The 21,857-nt window shown below is 37.9% G+C and overlaps 2 protein-coding genes across 2 annotated transcripts in view; both read left to right on the forward strand.

Moving 5' to 3' along the window:
• Positions 1-1,011: 1,011 nt before the first annotated feature.
• On the forward strand, positions 1,012-7,650 carry LOC136849982 (uncharacterized). The gene is made up of 2 exons (XM_067123523.1): positions 1,012-1,250; positions 5,437-7,650. The coding sequence occupies exon 2, from the start codon at positions 5,473-5,475 to the stop codon at positions 6,964-6,966; it is 1,494 nt and encodes a 497-aa protein (XP_066979624.1). The 5' UTR covers positions 1,012-1,250; positions 5,437-5,472; the 3' UTR covers positions 6,967-7,650.
• A 1,916-nt stretch (positions 7,651-9,566) lies between these two features.
• Positions 9,567-21,857, forward strand: part of LOC136849983 (carboxypeptidase B-like) — a 68,029-nt gene continuing 55,738 nt past the window's right edge. Inside the window, exon 1 of the mRNA XM_067123524.1 lies at positions 9,567-9,690. The gene's annotated coding sequence lies outside the window, so the exon portion shown is untranslated. The remainder of the gene's footprint in view (positions 9,691-21,857) is intronic.

Below are 21,857 nucleotides of genomic sequence, written 5' to 3' on the forward strand. Positions count from 1 at the left end.
GACAGAAGAAAGGAGGCTGGATTGGAGGTAGAAGTAAAAGGCTCAAAAGTGAGTTTTGTTAGGGGCCGAAGGGACGTTGCAAACCCCCTTTAGTAATGCCTATGGCGTCGGGTGCACTGACGGCGCTAGACCCCTACGGCGTTCAGTTTTAGGTGATGTTGAAATGGTATTAAACGGTACAAAACTTGTATCATTATGTTGCAAACGCTCTTACTTTAGTTTTTCAGAGACTTCTTCCTCTGAAATATCCGTAAGACCATTTATAAATTCCTTATCTATACCAAAGCAAATGGTTTTGGATCAAAACTCTGCTATTCCCTTGTCACGAAACGTGTGTTTATATCTCGTATCGTATAAATCTTCTTTTACAAATGAAGCAACAGAATTGTACCAGTAATCTATAAAATGTTCTTTAGGGTATTCTTGTCCATCTCTTTGTACTACACCTTCCATCACATAGGCCTACACCCAACATTTATGCAGGTCATCTGCACTTTCGAATATTCTAGACTTATCATCCTTCCTTGGCAGGGGAATATGACCCCAGTACGCTTGCGAAATCTCCCACTGGTAGGACTATAAACTAAAGTTTTTTACAGCGTCCCTTCGACACCTATCTGCAACCCCTTTCATTCATTTTACTGTACCTCAGTTCATATTCTCTTTCTTCCATCTTACTTTCCACCCTCTCCTAACAATTGTTTCATATTACAGGTGCGAGGTTTTCCCCTGTTACACCTTTCAAACCTTTTTACTCTCAATTTCCCTTGCAGAGCTGAACGACCTTCATAGGTCCCAGCGCTTGGTCTTCGGCCTAAATTGAATATTTCATTCCATGATTGTGCAGTGACAAAATCCACTGTTTACATCAAGTGGAAAACCAAACATTGCTTTAAGCATTTCCTCATATCCAAGATTCCATGAAGGCTAAATATATATATTAAAAAAATCCATTATCTTTCGCCGTGTCTGATTGGACGTAAAACGCAAGATAAGATAAACCGGGCTGTTCTTCAGCCTGTCACCAGTTCCTAAATGATTACGCTCAGTCTAACCACACGAGGCTTCAGTCTTGGCGGCAGGAGAGCACACGGCTGGTGGTCTTGGGGATTCCAAGAAGGCAGGACTTCCAAAGGACACCACCTCCTTTTCCTGATTGGAAGAAGAGGTTACAAGGATCGAATGGAAACGGGAATCACAGATGCTGTGCTTCTGAGACATTACTTGCGATAACTTCCATTATGATACAGGTTAGTGCATTAAGATACATATGTGATTTGCTTATGTATGCATAATCTCTCTCTCTCTCTCCCTTCCAAGATTTGGTACTAACAGACACACAAAGGAAGGTTAAAAGAGAAAGTGCATCTCAGAGAAATAATATATCAAAAAGAACAGAATTAAAACTAAGCGCAAAAGAACCAGGCATCAAAAGAGGAAGGAAGGACGAAGTGACTAAAGGAACAAACGTAAGGTATCGAGTTGTCGAGGAAGACTGCTAAGTGTTCAATTGAGGAACAAGTTGTTTGATAAACAAAGATTCCAGAATTATCAACAGTTTACCGTTCAGTCCCCGTCTTGTTATTTCAAAATCTTTGTACTGGAAATCATGCTTATATTTTTTTATCTATCTATTAATTAATTTCTTTTAATAAGCGATCTCTTCTTTCTGTTTCTCATTACCTTCTGCTACTTCTGTTTAATGAACGCCATATTCTTTGGAAGTTTGAATTTCAAGTCAGTGGCCTCTGCGGTGGGCTTGTTCCATATGAATAGAGTTCATCTTCTAAATAATAATAATAATAATAATAATAATAATAATAATTCCTTGATGCTGCAAAGTCAAGATTTGAAAGTTTGTTACCTGTACTATAGCTAATACCTTTGTGACAATCAATTCTGACCCTTATACCCTCTGCGTGATCCCACGTAGTCCCTACATCATTTTTGAGCAACTGAACGTGTCCACAACACACGAGGTCATCAAGGGGTCAAGTTTACCCTTGAATTTAAACAAGCTGCCCAGAGTTAAGGGATTTGTAGGGATGAGATTAGATTTAGCAGATATGTGTGTGAAACTATAGCCTAGTAACAGTAAGTGTATACACACACACACACACACACTCTCTCTCTCTCTCTCTCTCTCTAAAATGTAATTGCTTAATGGCGGCCATAAAAACTGCTGTAACTTAGGGTTTGGGGTGAGCAGTGGGCACCTCCCTGCATTCCACAGATATGATAAATAAAAAGTGGAAATCCTGATAAAGATAAGGCGATCGCGCTGACGTCATGGCGAACTGTGCTTTCATGTTCTCGTGTAGTTTTTATTGGTCTTACTTTCTATTGTTATTGTTATTATTATTATTTTTTTTTCTCTGACATAAATAGCACTCCTTATGCCGTTGAGCTTATATTGCATACAGGGTGCCATTCTTTTCAAAGAAGTTTGCCTTAAAGAGGGGTGTTCTTCCAAGATATTATTACTTGCAATGTTGCTTTAAAATAATAAATTTGAGCTCTCTCTCTCTCTCATTATTACTGTTTTAAAATAATTCATCCTCTCTCTCTCTCTCTCTCTCTCATTATTACTGTTTTAAAATAATTCATACTCTCTCTCTCTCTCTCTCATTAGTAATATTTCTATTGTTTTAAAACAATTCATCCCCCCCTCTCTCTCTCTCTCTCATTAGTATCATTATTATTGTTTTAAAACAATTCATCCCCCCCTCTCTCTCTCTAATTAGTATTAGTATTTTAAAACAATTCATCCCCCCTCTCTCTCTAATTAGTATTAGTATTTTAAAACAATTCATCCCCCCCTCTCTCTCTCTAATTAGTATTATTGTTTTAAAATAATTCATCCTCTCCCTCTCTCTCTCTAATTAGTATTATTGTTTTAAAATAATTCATCCTCTCTCTCATTAGTATCATTATTATTCTTTAAAAATAATTCATTCTCTCTCTCTCTCTCTCTCTCTCTATCTCTCTCTCTCGTGGCCCAGTGGTAAGAGCTCCAACCTCACAAATTATAGAGGGGGACGAATGGTCGCATTCCCTAAAATCCAATATGCCCCTGTTGACCCAAGCAGTGGATTAGTACCTAGTTGTTAGACGACTGTTGTGAGTCGCAGGCAAGGAGAGGGAGAAAGATGAAAAAATACTGGAGGTGTCTTCAATTTTCCAATAGGGTCGAATTATTCATAAGACTCTCTCTCTCTCTCTCTCTCTCTCTCTCTCTCTCTCTCTCTCTCTCTGTTGGGTAACAGAAATGGCAATATGTAATAATACTCATAAAGAAGTAAAGCTAAAAATGCGAATGAAAATATCCGAAATTACAATTCATCAGAGATAATAAATACAATAATAATTTAATTATTCGTTCATCTATTTATCAACGATTTAGATATTCTTTTAATTATTGCATGCATTTAACTGGAGTAAACACCTTCAATCACATGCGATTAATATTGTCATTTTTTCTCCTTAGAAGAGAGGCCGGTGGGAAGGGCAGACCTAATCCCCTTTTCTAGCCCAAGCCAGCCGCTGATCTGTTTACCTAATCATTCCACGAAACGCGAGTCAGACTAACATTTTCATGTGCTATCATTTTTTTCTTTCATTTTCGTGGAAATTTTCATAGTCTGAGTGTTTTGAGCGAGCGATAAAAATCATCCACAGCGCTGGCAACACAGAACATTACTCATTTTAATCTTATCTGGATTTTATTGATGTAATCAATCGCTGAGTGGAACATTTTCTTTGATCCGTTATTATCTGTTCTTGAAATCTTCTTTTTTCTCACTTTTTAATTAATCTTCGTTGCTTCACGACAAGTTAAGTGGTCTAGCAGTTGAAATGGCTCCATTGAGTATTACTGCTCATGGTGTGTATTTATTCCGGTCGCCTCCGCAGGAGGGAATGGCTGCTGTTGTCCCTCTTGCAAACGAATGACGATCACTCTGCGGTCTTTGATGCTGATGCCTTGCCTGAGCAAGATCTACGGCTACCTTTAGTTGCCATGAGGGATCTGTCTATCTGTTTATTTACATATCTATCTATCTATCTGTCTGTCTATCTATCTGTCTGTCCATCTATCTATCTATCTGTCTACCTGCCTCTTTATCTATCTGTCAATCTCTTTATCTAACTACCTATATATCTATCTTTCTATCTATCTATCTGTCTTACAGTCTATCTGTCTCTCAAGCTATCTATCTACCTGTCTCTTTATCCATCTGTCTATCTACCTTTCTCTCTACCGATCTCTTTGTCTATCTATCTATATTTATCTGTCTGTTACAGTATCAAATCAGGATGGCCTCATGTCAGCACTTGTCCTTGCTAATCTGAGACACCTTTTCCTTTCTGGCTAACAATATGTAGAGCTTTACACTTGGTGGTAGTGAGGTAAAGCAAGATAAAGCAACAGATTATTATTATTATTATTATTATTATTATTATTATTATTATTATTATTATTATTATTATTATTATTATTATTCAGAAGATTAAACTATTCATACGGAACAAGCCCACCAAAGGGGCCATTAATTGGCTTGGATTTCAAGCTCCCAGAGAAGGTGGTGTTCATTAGGAAGAAGTAAGAGAAGGTAAATGGAAATACAGAAAGAAGAAATCCCACAACCTAAAATGGACAGAATAAATCAATAAATAGATTAAAATGTGTTGCAATGCAAGGAGAATGGTACTAGGCTGATGTATCGCAACTTCGCTTGAACTTCTGAAGTTCCGATTGCGCGACATTCTCTGAGAGGCTGTTCTACCGTCCAACGGCGTGAGGAATGAGTGTTTTACCAGTTCCCACCCATCCCCCTCCCCCACCTCCAAAGTAAAATAAAAAAAAAGCAATAAATAAGGAAGAAGGTGGAACTTTGACAGATCTTTCTCCTCATAAAGACAAGAAGAAAGGTTATCAAGAGTTTAAAAACAGAAGCAGAAGGAGAATTCCAAAACTTGGCAGTACAGGAAAAAGTAACAGCCACTGACTCAGGCCATGCAAGAATGGTACATTTTCGCGGGTTAAATGTAGGAAGAGATAGGTTGACTGGTCTTACGAAGAAATCTGATAACAGGGTGGTACTCTCCCTTTTAGTTCAATAGTCCATCTAGGAGTTATATTTGCAAGAGAATAAATGCATCGATAACAATAATAATAATAATAATGACAATGCTTTGTGTACAAAATTTGTTTTCTAGATATTCTTAATCTTTTTCATGTGTCAAAATAGTGGCAAAGATGAATTACCGATTCCTGTGTTTGTATGATAGTTGTTTTGCATGAGCTCATTGCATAAGTGGGATGAAACGAGCTGCATAAGACTCTAATTTTTCAAAAGAAATTCGTTGTATAACGCTATGCGAGTCATTTTCTTCGAAGTTTCAATCATACTTAAAACTTACTTTTGATGATTTCAGAGGCAGTGAAAAAAAAGAAAAAAAGGCTCAAGAAAGATGTTCCCAGCTCCCAATTATTCTTATGCACCACAAGACGATTACCTCGATCTCGATTTCAGCCAGTTTGAGCTACGCCCAGGTCAAGAGACATCGAATCCTCTCTTCATCGAGAATGACGTACCTCCGCCGCCTTTGCTACAGAACGGCATATCCTCTGGCAGTAGAAGGCAACCCCTCCCAACAACATGGTCTCCACTGCCTGGCATGTCTCCATTACCTCCCCAACAACCAATGAGGCAAAACCAGCCACCACCTGCCAACTTCCTACCTCCTACCCAGCCAGTAGCCAGCAATCACCTCCCTCAGAGCAGTCGTAGTCAGGGTGCTTTTGCTGAGAGCAACGGACCTCCTTCCCCGTGTGAATCCGTTTCAGATCGAATCACGGCGATGATGTTGGCACCTCCTGATTTGCCACCTCGCGTGCCAGGACCTGGGCCGAATGTAGGCCCATACTACGCTGGGGCCCAAGGCAGAGAGCAGCCATCCACCCAAATGCAGTACAGACAAGAGGTTCCTCCTCAGTTGCAACCATATCCTCCAGCAGCAGCAGCCATGCCCAGCAGACATGCTGAACAGTATCCCCATCCTCACCCTCTGTCACTGGATAGAACCATGATGGAACCAAGTAGATATCCTCCATCTTCAGGGTACTATAATACACAACCACCTCCTCCCCATAGAGTTTATTCTCCACCACCCACACAAAGCCAAGATTATTTACCACCGCAACAAACCCAACAGGACCTGTCACCTACGAGACACCTTTCACGTCCAGCAGAGTATCAAAATGTACCAAGCCCTCTAATGCTACCAGTAGGTCATGAAACAAGGTACCCTTACCAAAATTCTCCCAGAGATTTTGGACACATGATGCCCATGAACAATGTGCCGCCAAATGCCATTAACCCCCTCGAAACAACGGGTTACTATCCACCACCCCCACAAAGACAAGAGTATGTGTTGCCTCCACAAGTGCAAAATGACAGAGTACCACCAAGGCAAGTTTCAGATCCAACTGCTTATCGGACAGCACCACGCCCTCCGACGCCACCACTAGGGCATGAAGCCAGATGCCTTCCACAAGAAGACAGGCTGCAGGCCCAGCGGCAGCCTGTACAGAACCAACAGTACACCGGCTCACCCAACCACGAGGATCCTTTCCCTCCAAGAGATCACGGTTTTCGAAGGACACTTCCCGCAAACGCAACGAGACCACAGGAACCTCTCTCATCCCCAGAGCAGAAACCGAGAAGCCGTAGCTTCAGAGAAAACAGATCACAACAGCAACGCGAAGAGAGATCCAGAACAATTTCCACGCCCGCGAGCAGGCCGCTCGAGAAGATTCGAGAATTCGCCCCTCACAATCCTAAGGCACCGTCTATTCCTCTGCCAGATTACGAAGGGGAGGCAGTTTGTGATTATGTGCCAAAGCCAGATTATGGCGACGATTTAGTAACTGCCTATGTGCCACGGCCAGATTACATGAGCTGAGAATCCCAGAGCACAACTCCAGTTTAAGGGTTCCTAGGCTATGTTTATCACCCTATGGTTGCAATTTTGATTGCGTGAAGGCCCACCTGTCCACCCACATGCAAAACAGTGGGGAAATATTAAATATTTCTCGATAGCCACTGAGTTATTTCACTACTGTACTGATGAAACTTTTCACAGAATATAGGCCTACTACTACACAATAATTAGAAATGTACTACCAGCTTTATTAATTATGCTTTTTTTTTTCTTACATTTTTCGTATTCTGCACATTTAGGGTCCCCATTTTCATAAAAATCCTATTTCCCATAAATTGAATGGAGACCAAAATGCATATCACTCGGGCTTGCAACTTCAATTATGCCACAAAGATGGGAAAATTGTTGGATATTGGATGTATAGTTTAACGGCTACAAAGCATTTATAGACTTATAAATTGTTTCATGAGGGCTTTTTATGTCAAGACTTCTCTGACTTTCAGTGTTTAGCATAAATTACCTCTAGCCATAGCTGTTGCGACTCCAGTCCACAGCAGTGAATGAGTGTAAATTGCTTAAAGTATCTTTTTACGTTTTAATTGAGGGGTATAGTCATGTTTACAATAAGGAAAAGAAGAAGTAGAAGCATCCTTGTAAAATTCTTTTGTTTTCTCTGTTTTTACAAATAAAGATCAAATGAAAGTCTATTGTGAGATACTAATAAATTCCTTTTCCTATATATATAGTATATATATATATATATATATATATATATATATATATATATATATATATATATATATATATATATATATATATATATATATATATAAAAGTACATATACTAAAGATTTCATTTTGAAACGGAATATTTGTATTGGTATGGTCATGAGTCTAGGCCAAGATTTTGCTAACTTTTTTTTGTACACTACTAAATTCAATTTTGTGCTTAACACAAATTATAGTATAGATGAAAAATTTAAGTCAGATCTTCAAATGTAAAGATGATACCCTGTTTCCCAAGAGCGGGAGACAAACTGAAACAGAAAAAATTATATATAACATGTATACCAAAATATGTAGATATATAATAAAAGAATTAGTACTAAACAGAAAAAAATCACATCATAAGGCTTCATTTTTTTACACTGAAACTGAAAGTAAGGGATAAAAAGTTTTTCGTTTAACTGAATAATAAAGCAAACAATTTCAGTTTAAAATACCTATTTCATTTGGCAGCGTCTACAAGAAGCAAAGTTATGGGGTTTGTATTATACATATTGTTCGATATTGCCACGTCTCCGTGGACTATATATCATTTTCAAATGACTAGAGTACTAGTAACAAACTTATTAAACATGGATACAAGAAGAACGTGTTGATATAACTCAGTGTGATAAACTAACACAGATTTATGAAGGTATACAATAAAAACAGTATCCCAAATGGACTGATGCATTTGATGGTTTGAATCCATCATGACGTCATAAGTCGGTTTGATGTAATGTTAATTTGATGTATGTCATATATTTCATAAGAAAGTACCGTTTAACAATCTGAAAGACGCTATTCTCCTGGCCTTCTGAATTTTGTATATATATAACGTCCTTATTAAACCCAGGCCTTTCGAACTTGGCAACTGAAAGCCGGGAGTTCATAATAACGGTGGTGGATTTAACGAGACGGGGATTAAATTGGAGACCGCAGCCTGGTTCCTATGAGCTGTTAGGCCTATGTCATGTAATTTACCCTGTGTGCCTAATATACACACAAACAGGATCTGTTTCATCACATGCGGATGGCCTTCTAACTGTAAAAATCCCCGTGCTGCCAAGAGGGAGGCGTGCTTGAAGGGACAAAGCTACCACAAGATATTTTTACGGATAATAAGATCTAGATCTTTAGTCGTTTGAAAGTGCTAACTCTGGAAAAACTGGTGTCATATAACAGCATCTGAGTCTAAAATCAGAAATTCCCAGTGATGCTTAATTAAGAACAGGGTAACATTGTCACCGAGTAACTAGCATGGTATAATAATGAATATTGTTGATTAAGTTTGCCTTATGCCAGCACGGGCTCCAGGTCTTAGAGCAGCATGTAGCCATGATAACGTAAATATATAGCAAAGATATATATTACCCTCGGCTGATCGAATAAAAAGTGACCTTGCAGCCTTTACCATATCAATTATTTTGACAAAATTTACCTAAAGAGCGGGGAAGTACAAACTGGACTGAAATGAAAAAAGTGATCGTTGGTTTTTTTCTCTCTCTCTCTCTCTCCTGTTTTTTAAAGAAACTGGTACTACGAGGACACGTAAGCCTGAGCCTGAGGCATGGATTTTCCTGTCCTTGCTGAGTATAGCATACGTATGAGCTCTACGGAATGTTTTGGAGGCAATGTAGTTTTTCGTTTGTTTCAAAGTAAATATAAAAAAAACACTATTCTTAATGGGAAAATGCACTATATACAAGTAATCACCAATATCGTCCAATCGGAGTTTAATACTAATTCAAGCAGTTCAACCTTATTCAACATAAAAAATGTAAACTTGTATTGAAGAGAAGACTGTGTGCTTTGAGGCATGTATAAAAATAAGAAATGACGTGTATAGATAGAAACTGGGCAGAAGATGCTTATAGAGACTACCCGGTAAGTAGAAGTACCGGGCCAGACTCAGCAGAGCATAAGAGAAGCAGAAATTCAGACTTCAGTTCAGTCTGGCTGCGGAGACCGTTAGAGGAGGTATGTGCCGCACTCTCTTCTCGTTCACTTCTCGTTGTGCTCTGTGATGAGAATGTTTACATAATGGTTTTGTGTTGTGTCTTGGTTTTTTTTAAATTATGTTTTCTTGCTGCTGATTGTATTTTGTCGTGATCATCGGTGTTTAGGAAAATTATTGCTAAGTTTGATTTGTTAAATGGCGTTTTTATTTTATTGGAAAGGGACGATTTTTCTTTGTGCTTTCGTGCTGAAAATTGTTCGCTTAGTTTCAAAGAGACGGAGTAAAACTTTTTTTTTTTATTGAGTGACTGCCCTTTGATGTACGATTTGCCTTGAGTCGCTTTTACTCGTACCGTGTGTGTATGTGTGTGTTTTTTTTAATGATCTCGACCATAATTACGAAAAGATGGATATTAACTCATTAACGGGGTGTGTATATTTTTTTTACCGTGGGCTTCAATGAATGACTCGATGGTGCTTCCAACTGCGTTTGCAAGCAAATGTTACATAGTACTGTAGGCCTACTGTGCGTGTTTGTGCCCTTGTATGCATATACCCCTCCCCATTGTGTATATATATATATATATATATATATATATATATATATATATATATATATATATATATATATATATATACATACATACACACACACCCCACAATGTGACTGTAAATGTGTAACTTGATATATATATATATATATATATATATATATATATATATATATATATATATATATATATATATATATATACACACACACACACACCACACGTAATGTGACTGTAAACGTGTAACTTGAGTGGTCTCATGTTCACACACACAAAAAGTGGACATTTTTCCTTGTTGGCAATGACTTTTAACTATGCCCAGCAAAACAAGGCAGTGATTGTGATTATCTTAATGTGTGTAAGTGTGTGTGTGAGAGAGAGAGAGAGAAGGAGAGGGGGGGGGAGGAAGCAACACATGCAACCGTTCCCACGGATTTTCCGAAGTTCCTTTAACTCTGTGATTTCGCAATGGGAAGTGGTCTAGGGTTCTCTTACGTTTTAATAATAACTTAATAATTTCTCTCTCGCTCTCTCTCTCTCTCTCTCTCTCTTTCTTTCTCTCTTACACACACACAAGTAGGCATAAAATTTGCACGTGTATAGTTAATTTTAAACAGTTTCCATGAGAAGCACATATATACATTATATATATATATATATATATATATATATATATATATATATATATATATATATATATATATATATAATCTCCTATGAACAACAATAATAAAGAATCAGCCACATTATCTTGATGGTTTTCCGACAGACTACTTTCATAGAAATATATATATATATATATATATATATATATATATATATATATATATATTTTGTGTGTGTTTGTGTGCATTTTATAGCTTCAGTATTGTTCCATGATATGAATGAGTTCAGGAAAAGATTTTGAGGCCTTAGGATATACTGTCGAGTTCATTATGCCGTCAGCATACCGCAAATTTTTAAAGAACACGTACGCCCAGAACGAGGTGGTAGGGGGAAGGAGGACAATGGACTGAGCAGTTAGCCAGTGTTTGAAGGTCGTTTGTTAAGACGCTCTAGTTGAAGGAATAATGGAAGATGACAGGGGAAATAGAGTAATTGGAGAGAGAGAGAGAGAAGCCCAAGATGTTGCGTAAGTAGAAGAGGAAGAAGAAGAGAATGAGAAATGATACCATGACTAAGCACGGGGAAGAACAGGAAGAATGTTGAGTGGGTTATGAAGAATAAGTGACATAAGTTGAGAGGAAGTCTAAGAAGTGATCGAAAATTAACTGCTGCTTGAATAAGTAATGGTTTTTAAAAACAGGGGAGACGAAGGCGAAAAAGAACGAACGAAATTGTGAGGAAAAAAGGAGAGGATGAATAAAACAGAAGTAGAGAAAAATAACAAAAACAGTGAGGAACATTCCTACCTTGTGATACCCCAGGCAGCTGCTGGTTCTGCATAGCAGTTAGGTATCGCATTACGCAGAAGCTGTAAGTCGAGCCGAGCAATTACAACTGACCAGCAGCGAACTGCTATATAGTTAATGCAGATGTGAGGCAAACAAGCTATTACTTTGAAAGAGATAAGTAAAAATAAGTTCAATTAGAACTCGGTAGGTTTTGGTGAAACTAGTTGAAACGTCTATTTTGCCTGTATATGCATTTCATCAGACTTAATACGCCGAATTTTAAATGCACAAAATTACTGAGGCGAGATGTTCTACAGTGAAATATAGCGATTCGATCTGAACGACGAGAATGCAGTTTTGTTGTCGACGATTTGGCGGACAAAATAGGTTACTATTCTTATCATGATTATTTAAAGATGCACCTTGATCCTGTCACCCAAAACTGTGAAACAATTGCATATTTAAGAATGTCGGCACTAGACCTATCCTGAAATACGGGATGATAAACGCATCTATTTTCCAACGTACCGTTTATTGAAAACGGTAAACCAGTGTTGCCTCTTCTTTGCCTTAATTTTTCTAAAGGGTTTATTTTTTTAGTGTCATCCCAATTAAAAATAGTTCCCATAATTCTGGTATGATGTTGATAGTGAGTGAAGCATTTAAACAGCAGTTATGGTACTACTGTAGTAGCCTCTACCGCCAGTACTGCAGACACCCATTTTGCCGTTGATGTGTACGAATTTAGCTGGCAGTATGCTTATACAGATCTCTCTCTCTCTCTCTCTCTCTCTCTCTCTCTCTCTCTCTCTCTCAGTAGGTGGGGTCCCGGTAGCGTGGGAGGTGATGAGAAATATCTTGCGTCTATTTGTTTACGATATCGTGACATTTAACGCTTCTGCCAGTTTTTTTCGCACAGGTGTTTATTTTCAGCCGGTCGAATCTGCAACGTGGGAACTCCTCTCTCTCTCTCTCTCTCTCTCTCTCTCTCTCTCTCTCTCTCTCTCTCTCTCTCTCTCTCTCTCCAACATAATTAACTAAACGACGGAGTAATTAGATAAATAATCACTGATCAAACTTGATAGCCGCCAGCTTCGCTGCTGCTTGAATGTTGCTATCGTTGATAGCTAAAATTTTGGGACTTCCTACTACTACTACTACTACTACTACTACTACTACTACTATTATTATTATGAACAGTCCAAAATGTTCATGAACTAACAAAACATTTCCAGGATAGAATGTCCGCATTTGATAAGGTTTGAAATTGGGCGTATGCGACATCTACGCCAAAATCCACAGTATTTTCACTTCTGAGACTCTTAGGCTTACTAAAGTTAGTTTAACTAGACATAGCAACAACTACACAAATAAAAGACGAGTCTTTTACGTAAATGTGACTGCTGATGGAGTTGTTTGGTTCGGTCGATGTCGGGGGTTATGTAAAATGCTGGTTTAAATGGTGTGTTGTGTGAATATCAGGACGTTTCTTCTAAGGTTCGGTCGATGTCAGGGGTTATGTAAAATGCTGGTTTAAATGGTGTGTTGTGTGAATATCAGGACGTTTCTTCCAACATCTTGTGGCCCAAGATAGAAGTCAATAACAGTCACTGCCACTTGCCAACGTTGAAACGATGGATTGTGGATGAAACTCCTATGTAATTTACTTACATTTATTTATTTGTTAATTTATCTGTTTTCATAATAACTGATCGTCTCTTTCTGTATTTTCCTTTACCTTCTGTTACTTCTTTCGAATGATCACAATATTCTTTGGAAGCTTGAACTTCCAGTCAGTGGGCCCTTTGGTGGGCTTGTTCCATATGAATAGGGTTCATCATCTGAATAATAATAATAATAATAATAATAATAAAACTTGCTTGGCATCCGATGCTCCATGTATATATCTAGGATCCATCATCCTCAGTGACGTAAACGGAAAACTGGAAATAATGCATTAACGCACGTACTGTACTGACACATCGGTGAGCAGGACACTTGATGCGCTGTGCGGTGCGGATTGCAACATGGGTTAGGCCGCATTTCACTTGACCTCTTGATTGTGTGACGCCTGTCAAGGCTGTTATTGTGGTGCCATTTATTTTGATTCAGAATCATGCGCTTATTCAAGTGGAACAAAGTGAAAATAGCCATTAACTCGCTGAGCAAATTCTCACACACATAACAGCGCCCATGAATACAACTGATGTCCAAAATATTACAGCCCTCGTAGGGGGGTTAGTGCCGTCAGTATGCCACGCGTGGTGCACTATAGGCAATACTTAGGTTCCTTGCAGCGTCCCTTCGGCCCCCTAACTGCAACCTCTTTCATTCCTTTTGCTGTACCTCCATTCATATTCTCGTTCTTCCATCTTACTTCCCACCCTATCTAACCATTGTTTCATAGTGTAACTGCTTTGAGGTTTTCCTCCTGTTACACTTTTCAAACCTACTTACTGTTAATTTCCGTTTCAGCGCTGAATGACCTCATAGGCCCCAGGGCTTGGCCTTTGGGTCAAATTCTATGTCCCATTTCCATTCCAAAAAATTACAGCAGAGAATTACCCACAAACAAAGGTAGATTACGACTTATAGAATAAATTTCACCACACACTTTCCAAGACGTTCTTTGCTTACCACCATCAAGAATTTCCTTCTGGGTTTTACCTTATAAGTCGGACTAAACCAGTTTTGCCCGGACTGGGTCCATACGAGTTGCTGACTGGGTGTAACACTTGAAATACGTTCTTTTCATTGCCAGCAAGAATTTCTTTGTCCTTCTCGATCGTGAATGTATGCTAATAGGTCAGTGCTTGACTTGCTGTCCTTTTGTTTCTTTATTTTGACAGGTGTATTGGCTGCGGATCGTTAAATTGTATATTAGGGGTTCAGTATCCGTTCCCCGTAGGCATTACTTTTAAGGTTCTTTGCAAGCCCTTTCATTCCTTTTACTGTACATCCGTTCATATTCTCTTTTTTTTTTTATCTTACTTTCCACCCTCTTCTAACAGTTGTTTCACAGTGCAACTGTGAGGTTTTCCCCCTGTTACACCTTTGAAAAACCCCTTACAATCAATTTTCCTTTAAGCGCTGAGTGATCTCAGGTCCCAGCGCTTGACCTTCGGCCTAAATTGTACATCTATCTATAGAGTCCATTGAGACCGTATTTATTTATTTATTTTTATTTACTTGGTAATAAAGTTGCTTCAGAGTGAACTCAAGCATTCCCAAGGTCGTTGAAATCCGCCCGACCATTTCAAACGTGGGATCACGAACCTCGATGTAGGTCTAAGCTACAATAGACCTTGAGTTCAATCGTTTCTTGTCTGTGAAGCGCACCGTGTTTTAAAATAGGTTCGACCACTCCACGTTTGGCCTTCATCCCGTATACCTGAACATGGGAATTTTTTTTAGGAAAACATCCGTTAGAATTTAGTTCTTGTGATAATAGCACTCGTAGAAGATCTTGTTTATTTCATTAAATGTGTCATTGAAGTGAATTCCTCTCTCTCTCTCTCTCTCTCTCTCTCTCTCTCTCTCTCTCTCTCTCTCTCTCTCTCTCTCTCTCAGGAAGTACTTTTTTTCTTTTTCAGTGGCAGGGTTTTCGTAAGTGTTACATTTAATAGCTTGAGATATTCTCTCTCTCTCTCTCTCTCTCTCTCTCTCTCTCTCTCTCTCATCAGTTCCCATTCGTGAAGGTGTTTTGCTTATAACTATTATACTCGTATATTCCCTCTGTTACAGTAATCAGGTTCTTGTGATGAAGGTGTTACGTTATCATTATTTGGTAAATAAGATTCTCTCTCTCTCTCTCTCTCTCTCTCTCTCTCTTTGTCGTGTACATCCATTGTGATACAGTTTCCTTACCCACTAATCTGGCAGATCCACGGACGAGACGTCACTCTAGATCGCGTCTTGGGAGACAAATGTTAACCGTGACAGTGAACCCGATTTCACCTCTATACACTGACTCGGGAGAGTCCGGAGACACGGAAATTGCTTTAGCGAAGATGACACGGGAAAAAGGGGTCGGAGAGAGAGAGAGAGAGAGTGTGTGTGTATTCTAGCGGTTCATACAACCGAAGGTGTATTGCTTTATAGGTGTGATGCCGAGGAGTAGAATTAGGCCTACTTTTGGCGCGCACGCCCCGTAGGTGGTGAGTGTCGTCAGTGCACCTCACAAGCTGCACTGTAGGCATTACGCAAGGTTCTTTCAGCGTGCCTCTTTCTCCCATCTTATTTTCCATCCTCTCCGAACAGTTGTTTCAGAGTGCAACTGCGAGGTTTTTCTCTTGTTACATCTTTGTAACCTTTTACTCTCAATTTACGTTTCAGCGCTGAATGACCTCATAGCCCCCAGAATGCCTGTAACCTTTTACTCTCAAAATTTACGTTTCAGCGCTGAGTGACCTCATAGGCTCCAGAGTCTGGCCTTCGGCCTAAACTCTGTATTCTAATTCCATTAATTTCTTTTTGAATTGAAGGCTTTAGAAGCTCAAGAATTTCCAAGAATATTGGGAAACTAGAGACATCGCTGACATTACCTCCCGCTAGTGGTGATAGTGACCGATATCTTATCAGATATCTTGGGGAACCGCAGATGTTAGGCTGAATAAAGGCTGTGAGGCCATACACTCATAGCGATAAGAAAGATATGGATAGGTGGAGTGAGATAAAGTCCTTTGTGGCTTATACACACCGAAAGTGGCAAGTCGGATGTCTTTATCAGAAAATGAAATCGGTTTTCATTTCCTTAGAGTGATACATTCGATTCAGGCTTCAATGTTCTTTTTGTCCCAGAGCTTGCGCGTGCTACTCGATTCGCAAAGCTTCCGTATGTCTTAAAATCCCACCATTACTTAAGGTTCTTCGCGGCGTCCCCTCGACCCTTAGCTGCATTCCTCTTACTGTACCTCCGTTCATATTCTCTTTCTTCCATCTTACTTTCCTCAACCCCTCTCCTAATAATTGATTCATAGTGCAACTGCGAGGTTTTCCTTCTGTTACACCTTTCAAAACTTTTTAGAGCCAACTTCCTTTTCAGCCCTGAATGACCTCATAGGTCCCAGCGCCTGGCCTTTTGCCTAAATTCTGTATTCTCTTTCTTCGTTTCCTGAAAGCAGTAAATTCGTGTTGTCCCAGAGTTTGTGCGTGCTACTCGATTCGTAAAGCTTCCGTATCCCTTAAAAACCCACTAGAAGTCTTTCATTCCCTTGTCTGCAAGACTGTGGAACGGTTTTCCTGGCGATGGCATAACACCAGATAATTCTCAGTCAGTCTTAGCAATATTTGGGATATTGGCGTTTTGGTCAAATTTTCTCATCAGCAGGCTATTTATTTCTGTACACGTGTCTTTTTTGTTCTGTGGAGGTCTGCATATACAAATATATATAATTATATGTGTGTGTAAATATATATATATATATATATATATATATATATATATATATATATATATATATATATATATATATATATATATACTGTAGACATATATATGTGTGTATCTAACTATATATATATATATATATATATATATATATATATATATATATATATATATATATATATATATATATATATATATATATATATATCGCATGCACATCATGAATATTTTCTAAACTTTAAACTAGTTTTCATATAAAAACAATAAAAGAATCTAATAATAAAAATAAGTTCTAAAGTTCTAGAAAGGAATCCAAAACACTAACGTTAAGCCTAGTGATTCATATAAATAAGTCACTAAGAGCGCTCTTCCGTTTGCAAGGACCTTAATGCGAGCCTCTGCGGACCTTGAATGCTGCTGCTGCCTTTAAAGAGGCGTTTTAGATGCGCATGCGCGACTGTCGTTAGCTACGCTCTCGCCCTTGAATTGAGAGGGCCTCCTTAATTTTACGCCAGTTGAATCAGTCGATCGAAAAAATTTTTTTTCTGAAAATACTCCGTTGAAACTTATTCATCTATAGTATATAGTTTGCCGCGGGTTCGAGTCTCCCCCAGGTGATGAGAAATCACTGGCTCTATAACATGATCAGTTACTGCTGCGGTGTGAGGTTGAAACCAACATTCTTTGGGAGCATGAATTTCAAGTCAATGGCCCCTTTTAGTGTGCTTGTTCCATGTGAATAGCTTTCACCTACTGAAATAATAATAATAATAAATAATAATAATAATATTATTATTATTATTATTATTATTATTATTATTATTATTATTATTATTATTATTATTTGTGAAGAAATCCACAACATATTTTTACTATATGTTTACACCCGCACCATTGTGGATTTCTTCGCCATTTGAATGCCTCATGGTATTATTATTATTATTATTATTATTATTATTATTATTATTATTATTATTATTTGTAATTCCAAAAGCGAAACTCGTCAAGTTGCTGGGAGTTACTTGTTGAAAAAGGAAAATGACTGAGGAATATTTGTTTAGACTTTCAGTAAACTAAGAGCTCATTCATATATTCATAGAATGTATCCGGATACTCGAATAATGTATCGGGATGTTAAAAAATGTATCTGGATACTCGAATGTATCCACATGTTTAAATGTATTTGGATACTCGAAGAATGTATCCACATGTTAAGATGTATCTGGATACTCAAGGAATGTATCCACGTTTGTTAAAATGTATCCGGATACTTAAAGAATGTTTCCACGTTTGTTCAAATGTGTCTGGATACTCGACGAATGTATCCACATGTTAAAATGGGGTACTCGAAGAATGCATCAACATGTTAAAATGTATCCGGATACTCGAAGAATGTATTCACATATTAAAATGTATCCGGATACTCAGAGAATGTATTCAGATAATAAAATGTATCCGTGTACTCGAAGAATGTATCTCCGTATTAAAATGTATCCGGATACTCAAAGAATGTATCCATGTTTGTTAAAATTTGGCTGAATACTCGAAGAATGGATCCGTATGTTAAAATGTGTCTGAATGCTCGAAGAAGAATGTATCTGGATACTCAAAGAATGTATCCACATGTTTAAATGTATCCAGATACTCGAAGAACGTATCCACATATTAAACATGTATTCATATACTCAGATACACAAACAGTACTCAGAGAATGTACTGACGCACACGCAAACAGTTAAAATGTCAACATACATCCACATACAGAATGTGGCAACATGCTATGAGAGAGAATGCAGTCACGTAAAGAATGTATCCAGCTGCTGTGGGAATGTATTCCCACAGTCATGGGTGGGGGGTGGGGGGAAGAGGCCATTAGAAAAAGGTCTACGCGCAAAGCATCATGGAGACCAACCGGATGTTGTAATATAAATAGAGGCTAGCCATCTCCCCTAAGTTCATTCCTAAACACTCGAAGTCTGTGAGATAAACCAGATATGTAGTCTCTCTCTCTCTCTCTCTCTCTCTCTCTCTCTCTCTCTCTCTCTCTCTCTCTCTCTCTCTCGTGCTGAACAGCCATCATCTTATATTTCATGTCGTATAATTTCTTAGCCTGAAAGATTCATACGACTGTAATTGGTTGATTGAAGGTTCTTTGGCATCGCGACATCAAAGTCCTGGTGGCCATGAGTCGGTTATGAGCGAAGAAAAGAGAAATATCAAATATCAATATGTTAAACATTAACTAATAATTTATAATCATATGTATACATATACATATATAAGTATGATTTATGAGTAAATATATATGCAGACATACACACACATACATACATATATATATATATATATATATATATATATATATATATATATATATATAATACACACACATACACACACACACACATATATATTTACTCATAAATCATATATATATATATATATATACATACATATATATATATATATATATATATATAATATAGTATACATGTACACATACATTCATAACGTGCATTCTGACCTTTCTTCCAGAATATAGAATTCTCTTGCTTCCTCTGTGTTTCCCTTCAACACCTCTCTTTCAAAGTCCGGTTTTCGTTGGCAGCCATGATGCCCGTCACGATCTGTACGTCATGAAAATGGCGGGAAAGTATTTCCGACTTTCCAAGGAAACCACTTTCACTTTCCTCTTATTTTCCTGCGAACTTAGTGACATCTCGGGTACCCGGATGAAGACAATCTCTCTCTCTCTCTCTCTCTCTCTCTCTCTCTCTCTCTTTGTTTTTAAAAGAAAGGAAGGAAAAACAATCTTTACTTTTAACTTTTTTGTCTTTGTTTTAGTTTTCATACATTCAGCGTCTCCTGCTGATGCATATCTGCTTTATGGTTCTGTACAAATCGGCAAACAAAGAATGAATGGAAATTAGATGAAAGTTTTGAAGACTATCTTTAGATAAATGATACAGTTGGATGTTACGTTTACAGTTTTTTATGTATTCATTTGTACGACAGTTTGAATCCATGATTTTCCGTTTAACGTTCGACGGCAACTTATGTCAAACGCGATTACCCAGTAAAAAGGTTAAGCTAAACGTACGCACGAGTTTGTGTCAGAGGGAGAGAGAGAGGTCTTGGGAATGGTGATGGCGAGGAACAGGTGCTTGAAATGTGGGTTACGCTAGGAGACTTCATCAAAAACATAACCTTGCTTATTCTTAAAGTAAAATACACGTAAAGTCTTTCCTTTTGAACGTTTTACACTCGGTGAACATAAGTTTAGGCGTCTCAACTCTTAAGTTTAACAGCCGCTTTGAATTCATTTAGTTGAAGAATCCGGATTGACAGTAGTCTAAGATTGGTATGTGAATGATGTAAAGTAGGTCTGTGGTCTATAGGCCTATTATATATATATATATATATATATATATATATATATATATATATATATATATATATATATATATATATATATATATATACTGTCAATGGGAAAAACATGTATAAAATGAGGATCTTCAATTTAGAATAAATATAACACTTAAACGCATGGTGGAAGTAGACCCAAACAATTATGCCTAATCTGTAAGTGCTTGTAGACGTCATAATGTGCATTCCTCACAAGCTTCGTTGTCACACAATAAAGCCAAATTAACGATTTTTTTTTTATTAATAACAAAGGGCATCAAACGAGCCTCGCGATTTTTGGAACCACAAATTTCCTTGAACTTTTGTTTGAAAGCTGACCGAAAATTATCACCTTATTATTGGATCTTCATAAAGTTTGACTCCTCTCTGAATGTCTTCTTCGTAACGGTCATTTTTCAATAATTTGTGTCGTCCATAAACTTTGATGTCTAAGAGTGAAAAGACTGATGTGATTAAAATGAATCATTCAGGAATGCCAAGTTTCGCAGTTTCAAAAACGTTCAATTGTAGCAGGATTGAGTTATGATTATGAGTTTTGTGAAGATTAAATCTTGCCGATAAAACTAACACTTTTTAAACGTTCGGTGCTGCCTGTAGGCTGTTAAGCCCCTCCCACTGGTTTCTGTCTCCGTTTGATATTTGACAATGAAATAACAGAGGAGTAATAATAACCTAAAAAGTAACTTTACACTAGTCCAGTCATAATGGAAACCTGTTCATTTGTGACTGTGAGACATCGGAAATACATAAAAAGAAGCCCTTAAAATGTTCGTTGCACAGGCTGGAAGCGATACCAAACGTATGATGTTTCAGGAAAGAAACTTTTTGGGATTACACATGAAAAATCATTATTAAGTATCGAAGAATTTACGAAAGAAGAAATACCGAAAGAAAACGTGAAAATGAGAACATTCCATGTGGGTTTAACCCAAACCACTAGCTTCCTTTCCCAGTTCGTATGACCTCTCTTCCCTTTCGTAACCTTCAATCACCTAGTACCAGCAAGACTTGCTGCCAGAGTCCGTTGCCAACTTCCCCCTTGTTCCTGGTTATCCCAGCATAGTACTAAGTAGTGAACAAGTGAAACAAATTTTCTATGCCGTTGAAAGGATCAAGAGGTCTGATGGAAAGCTTATGGACTCTGGGATACCATCCAACAGAAGAGGTCTGTAAATAAGACTTAGAATTATTGGAACTGAAAATTGGCCGCCAAAAGTCTTGGATCTAGTTACCGTATCGCAGCTTCCTATATTTTTCCTCCGAAGTATACGATTCGCTTAAGATTTCAGATATATATTACGATTATTATACAGAGATAAATAGAGATGATTTTGGGAAGTGAGACTTGAAATAGTCGGTTTTGTTTTGTTTTGTGGGATGTTATGTCGTAAAATTATTGCCCCAGACTCGAGAAATAAATAAAAT

This window comes from Macrobrachium rosenbergii, chromosome 21 (genome assembly GCF_040412425.1).
Source record: "Macrobrachium rosenbergii isolate ZJJX-2024 chromosome 21, ASM4041242v1, whole genome shotgun sequence".
Taxonomy (NCBI): Eukaryota; Metazoa; Arthropoda; class Malacostraca; order Decapoda; family Palaemonidae; genus Macrobrachium; species Macrobrachium rosenbergii.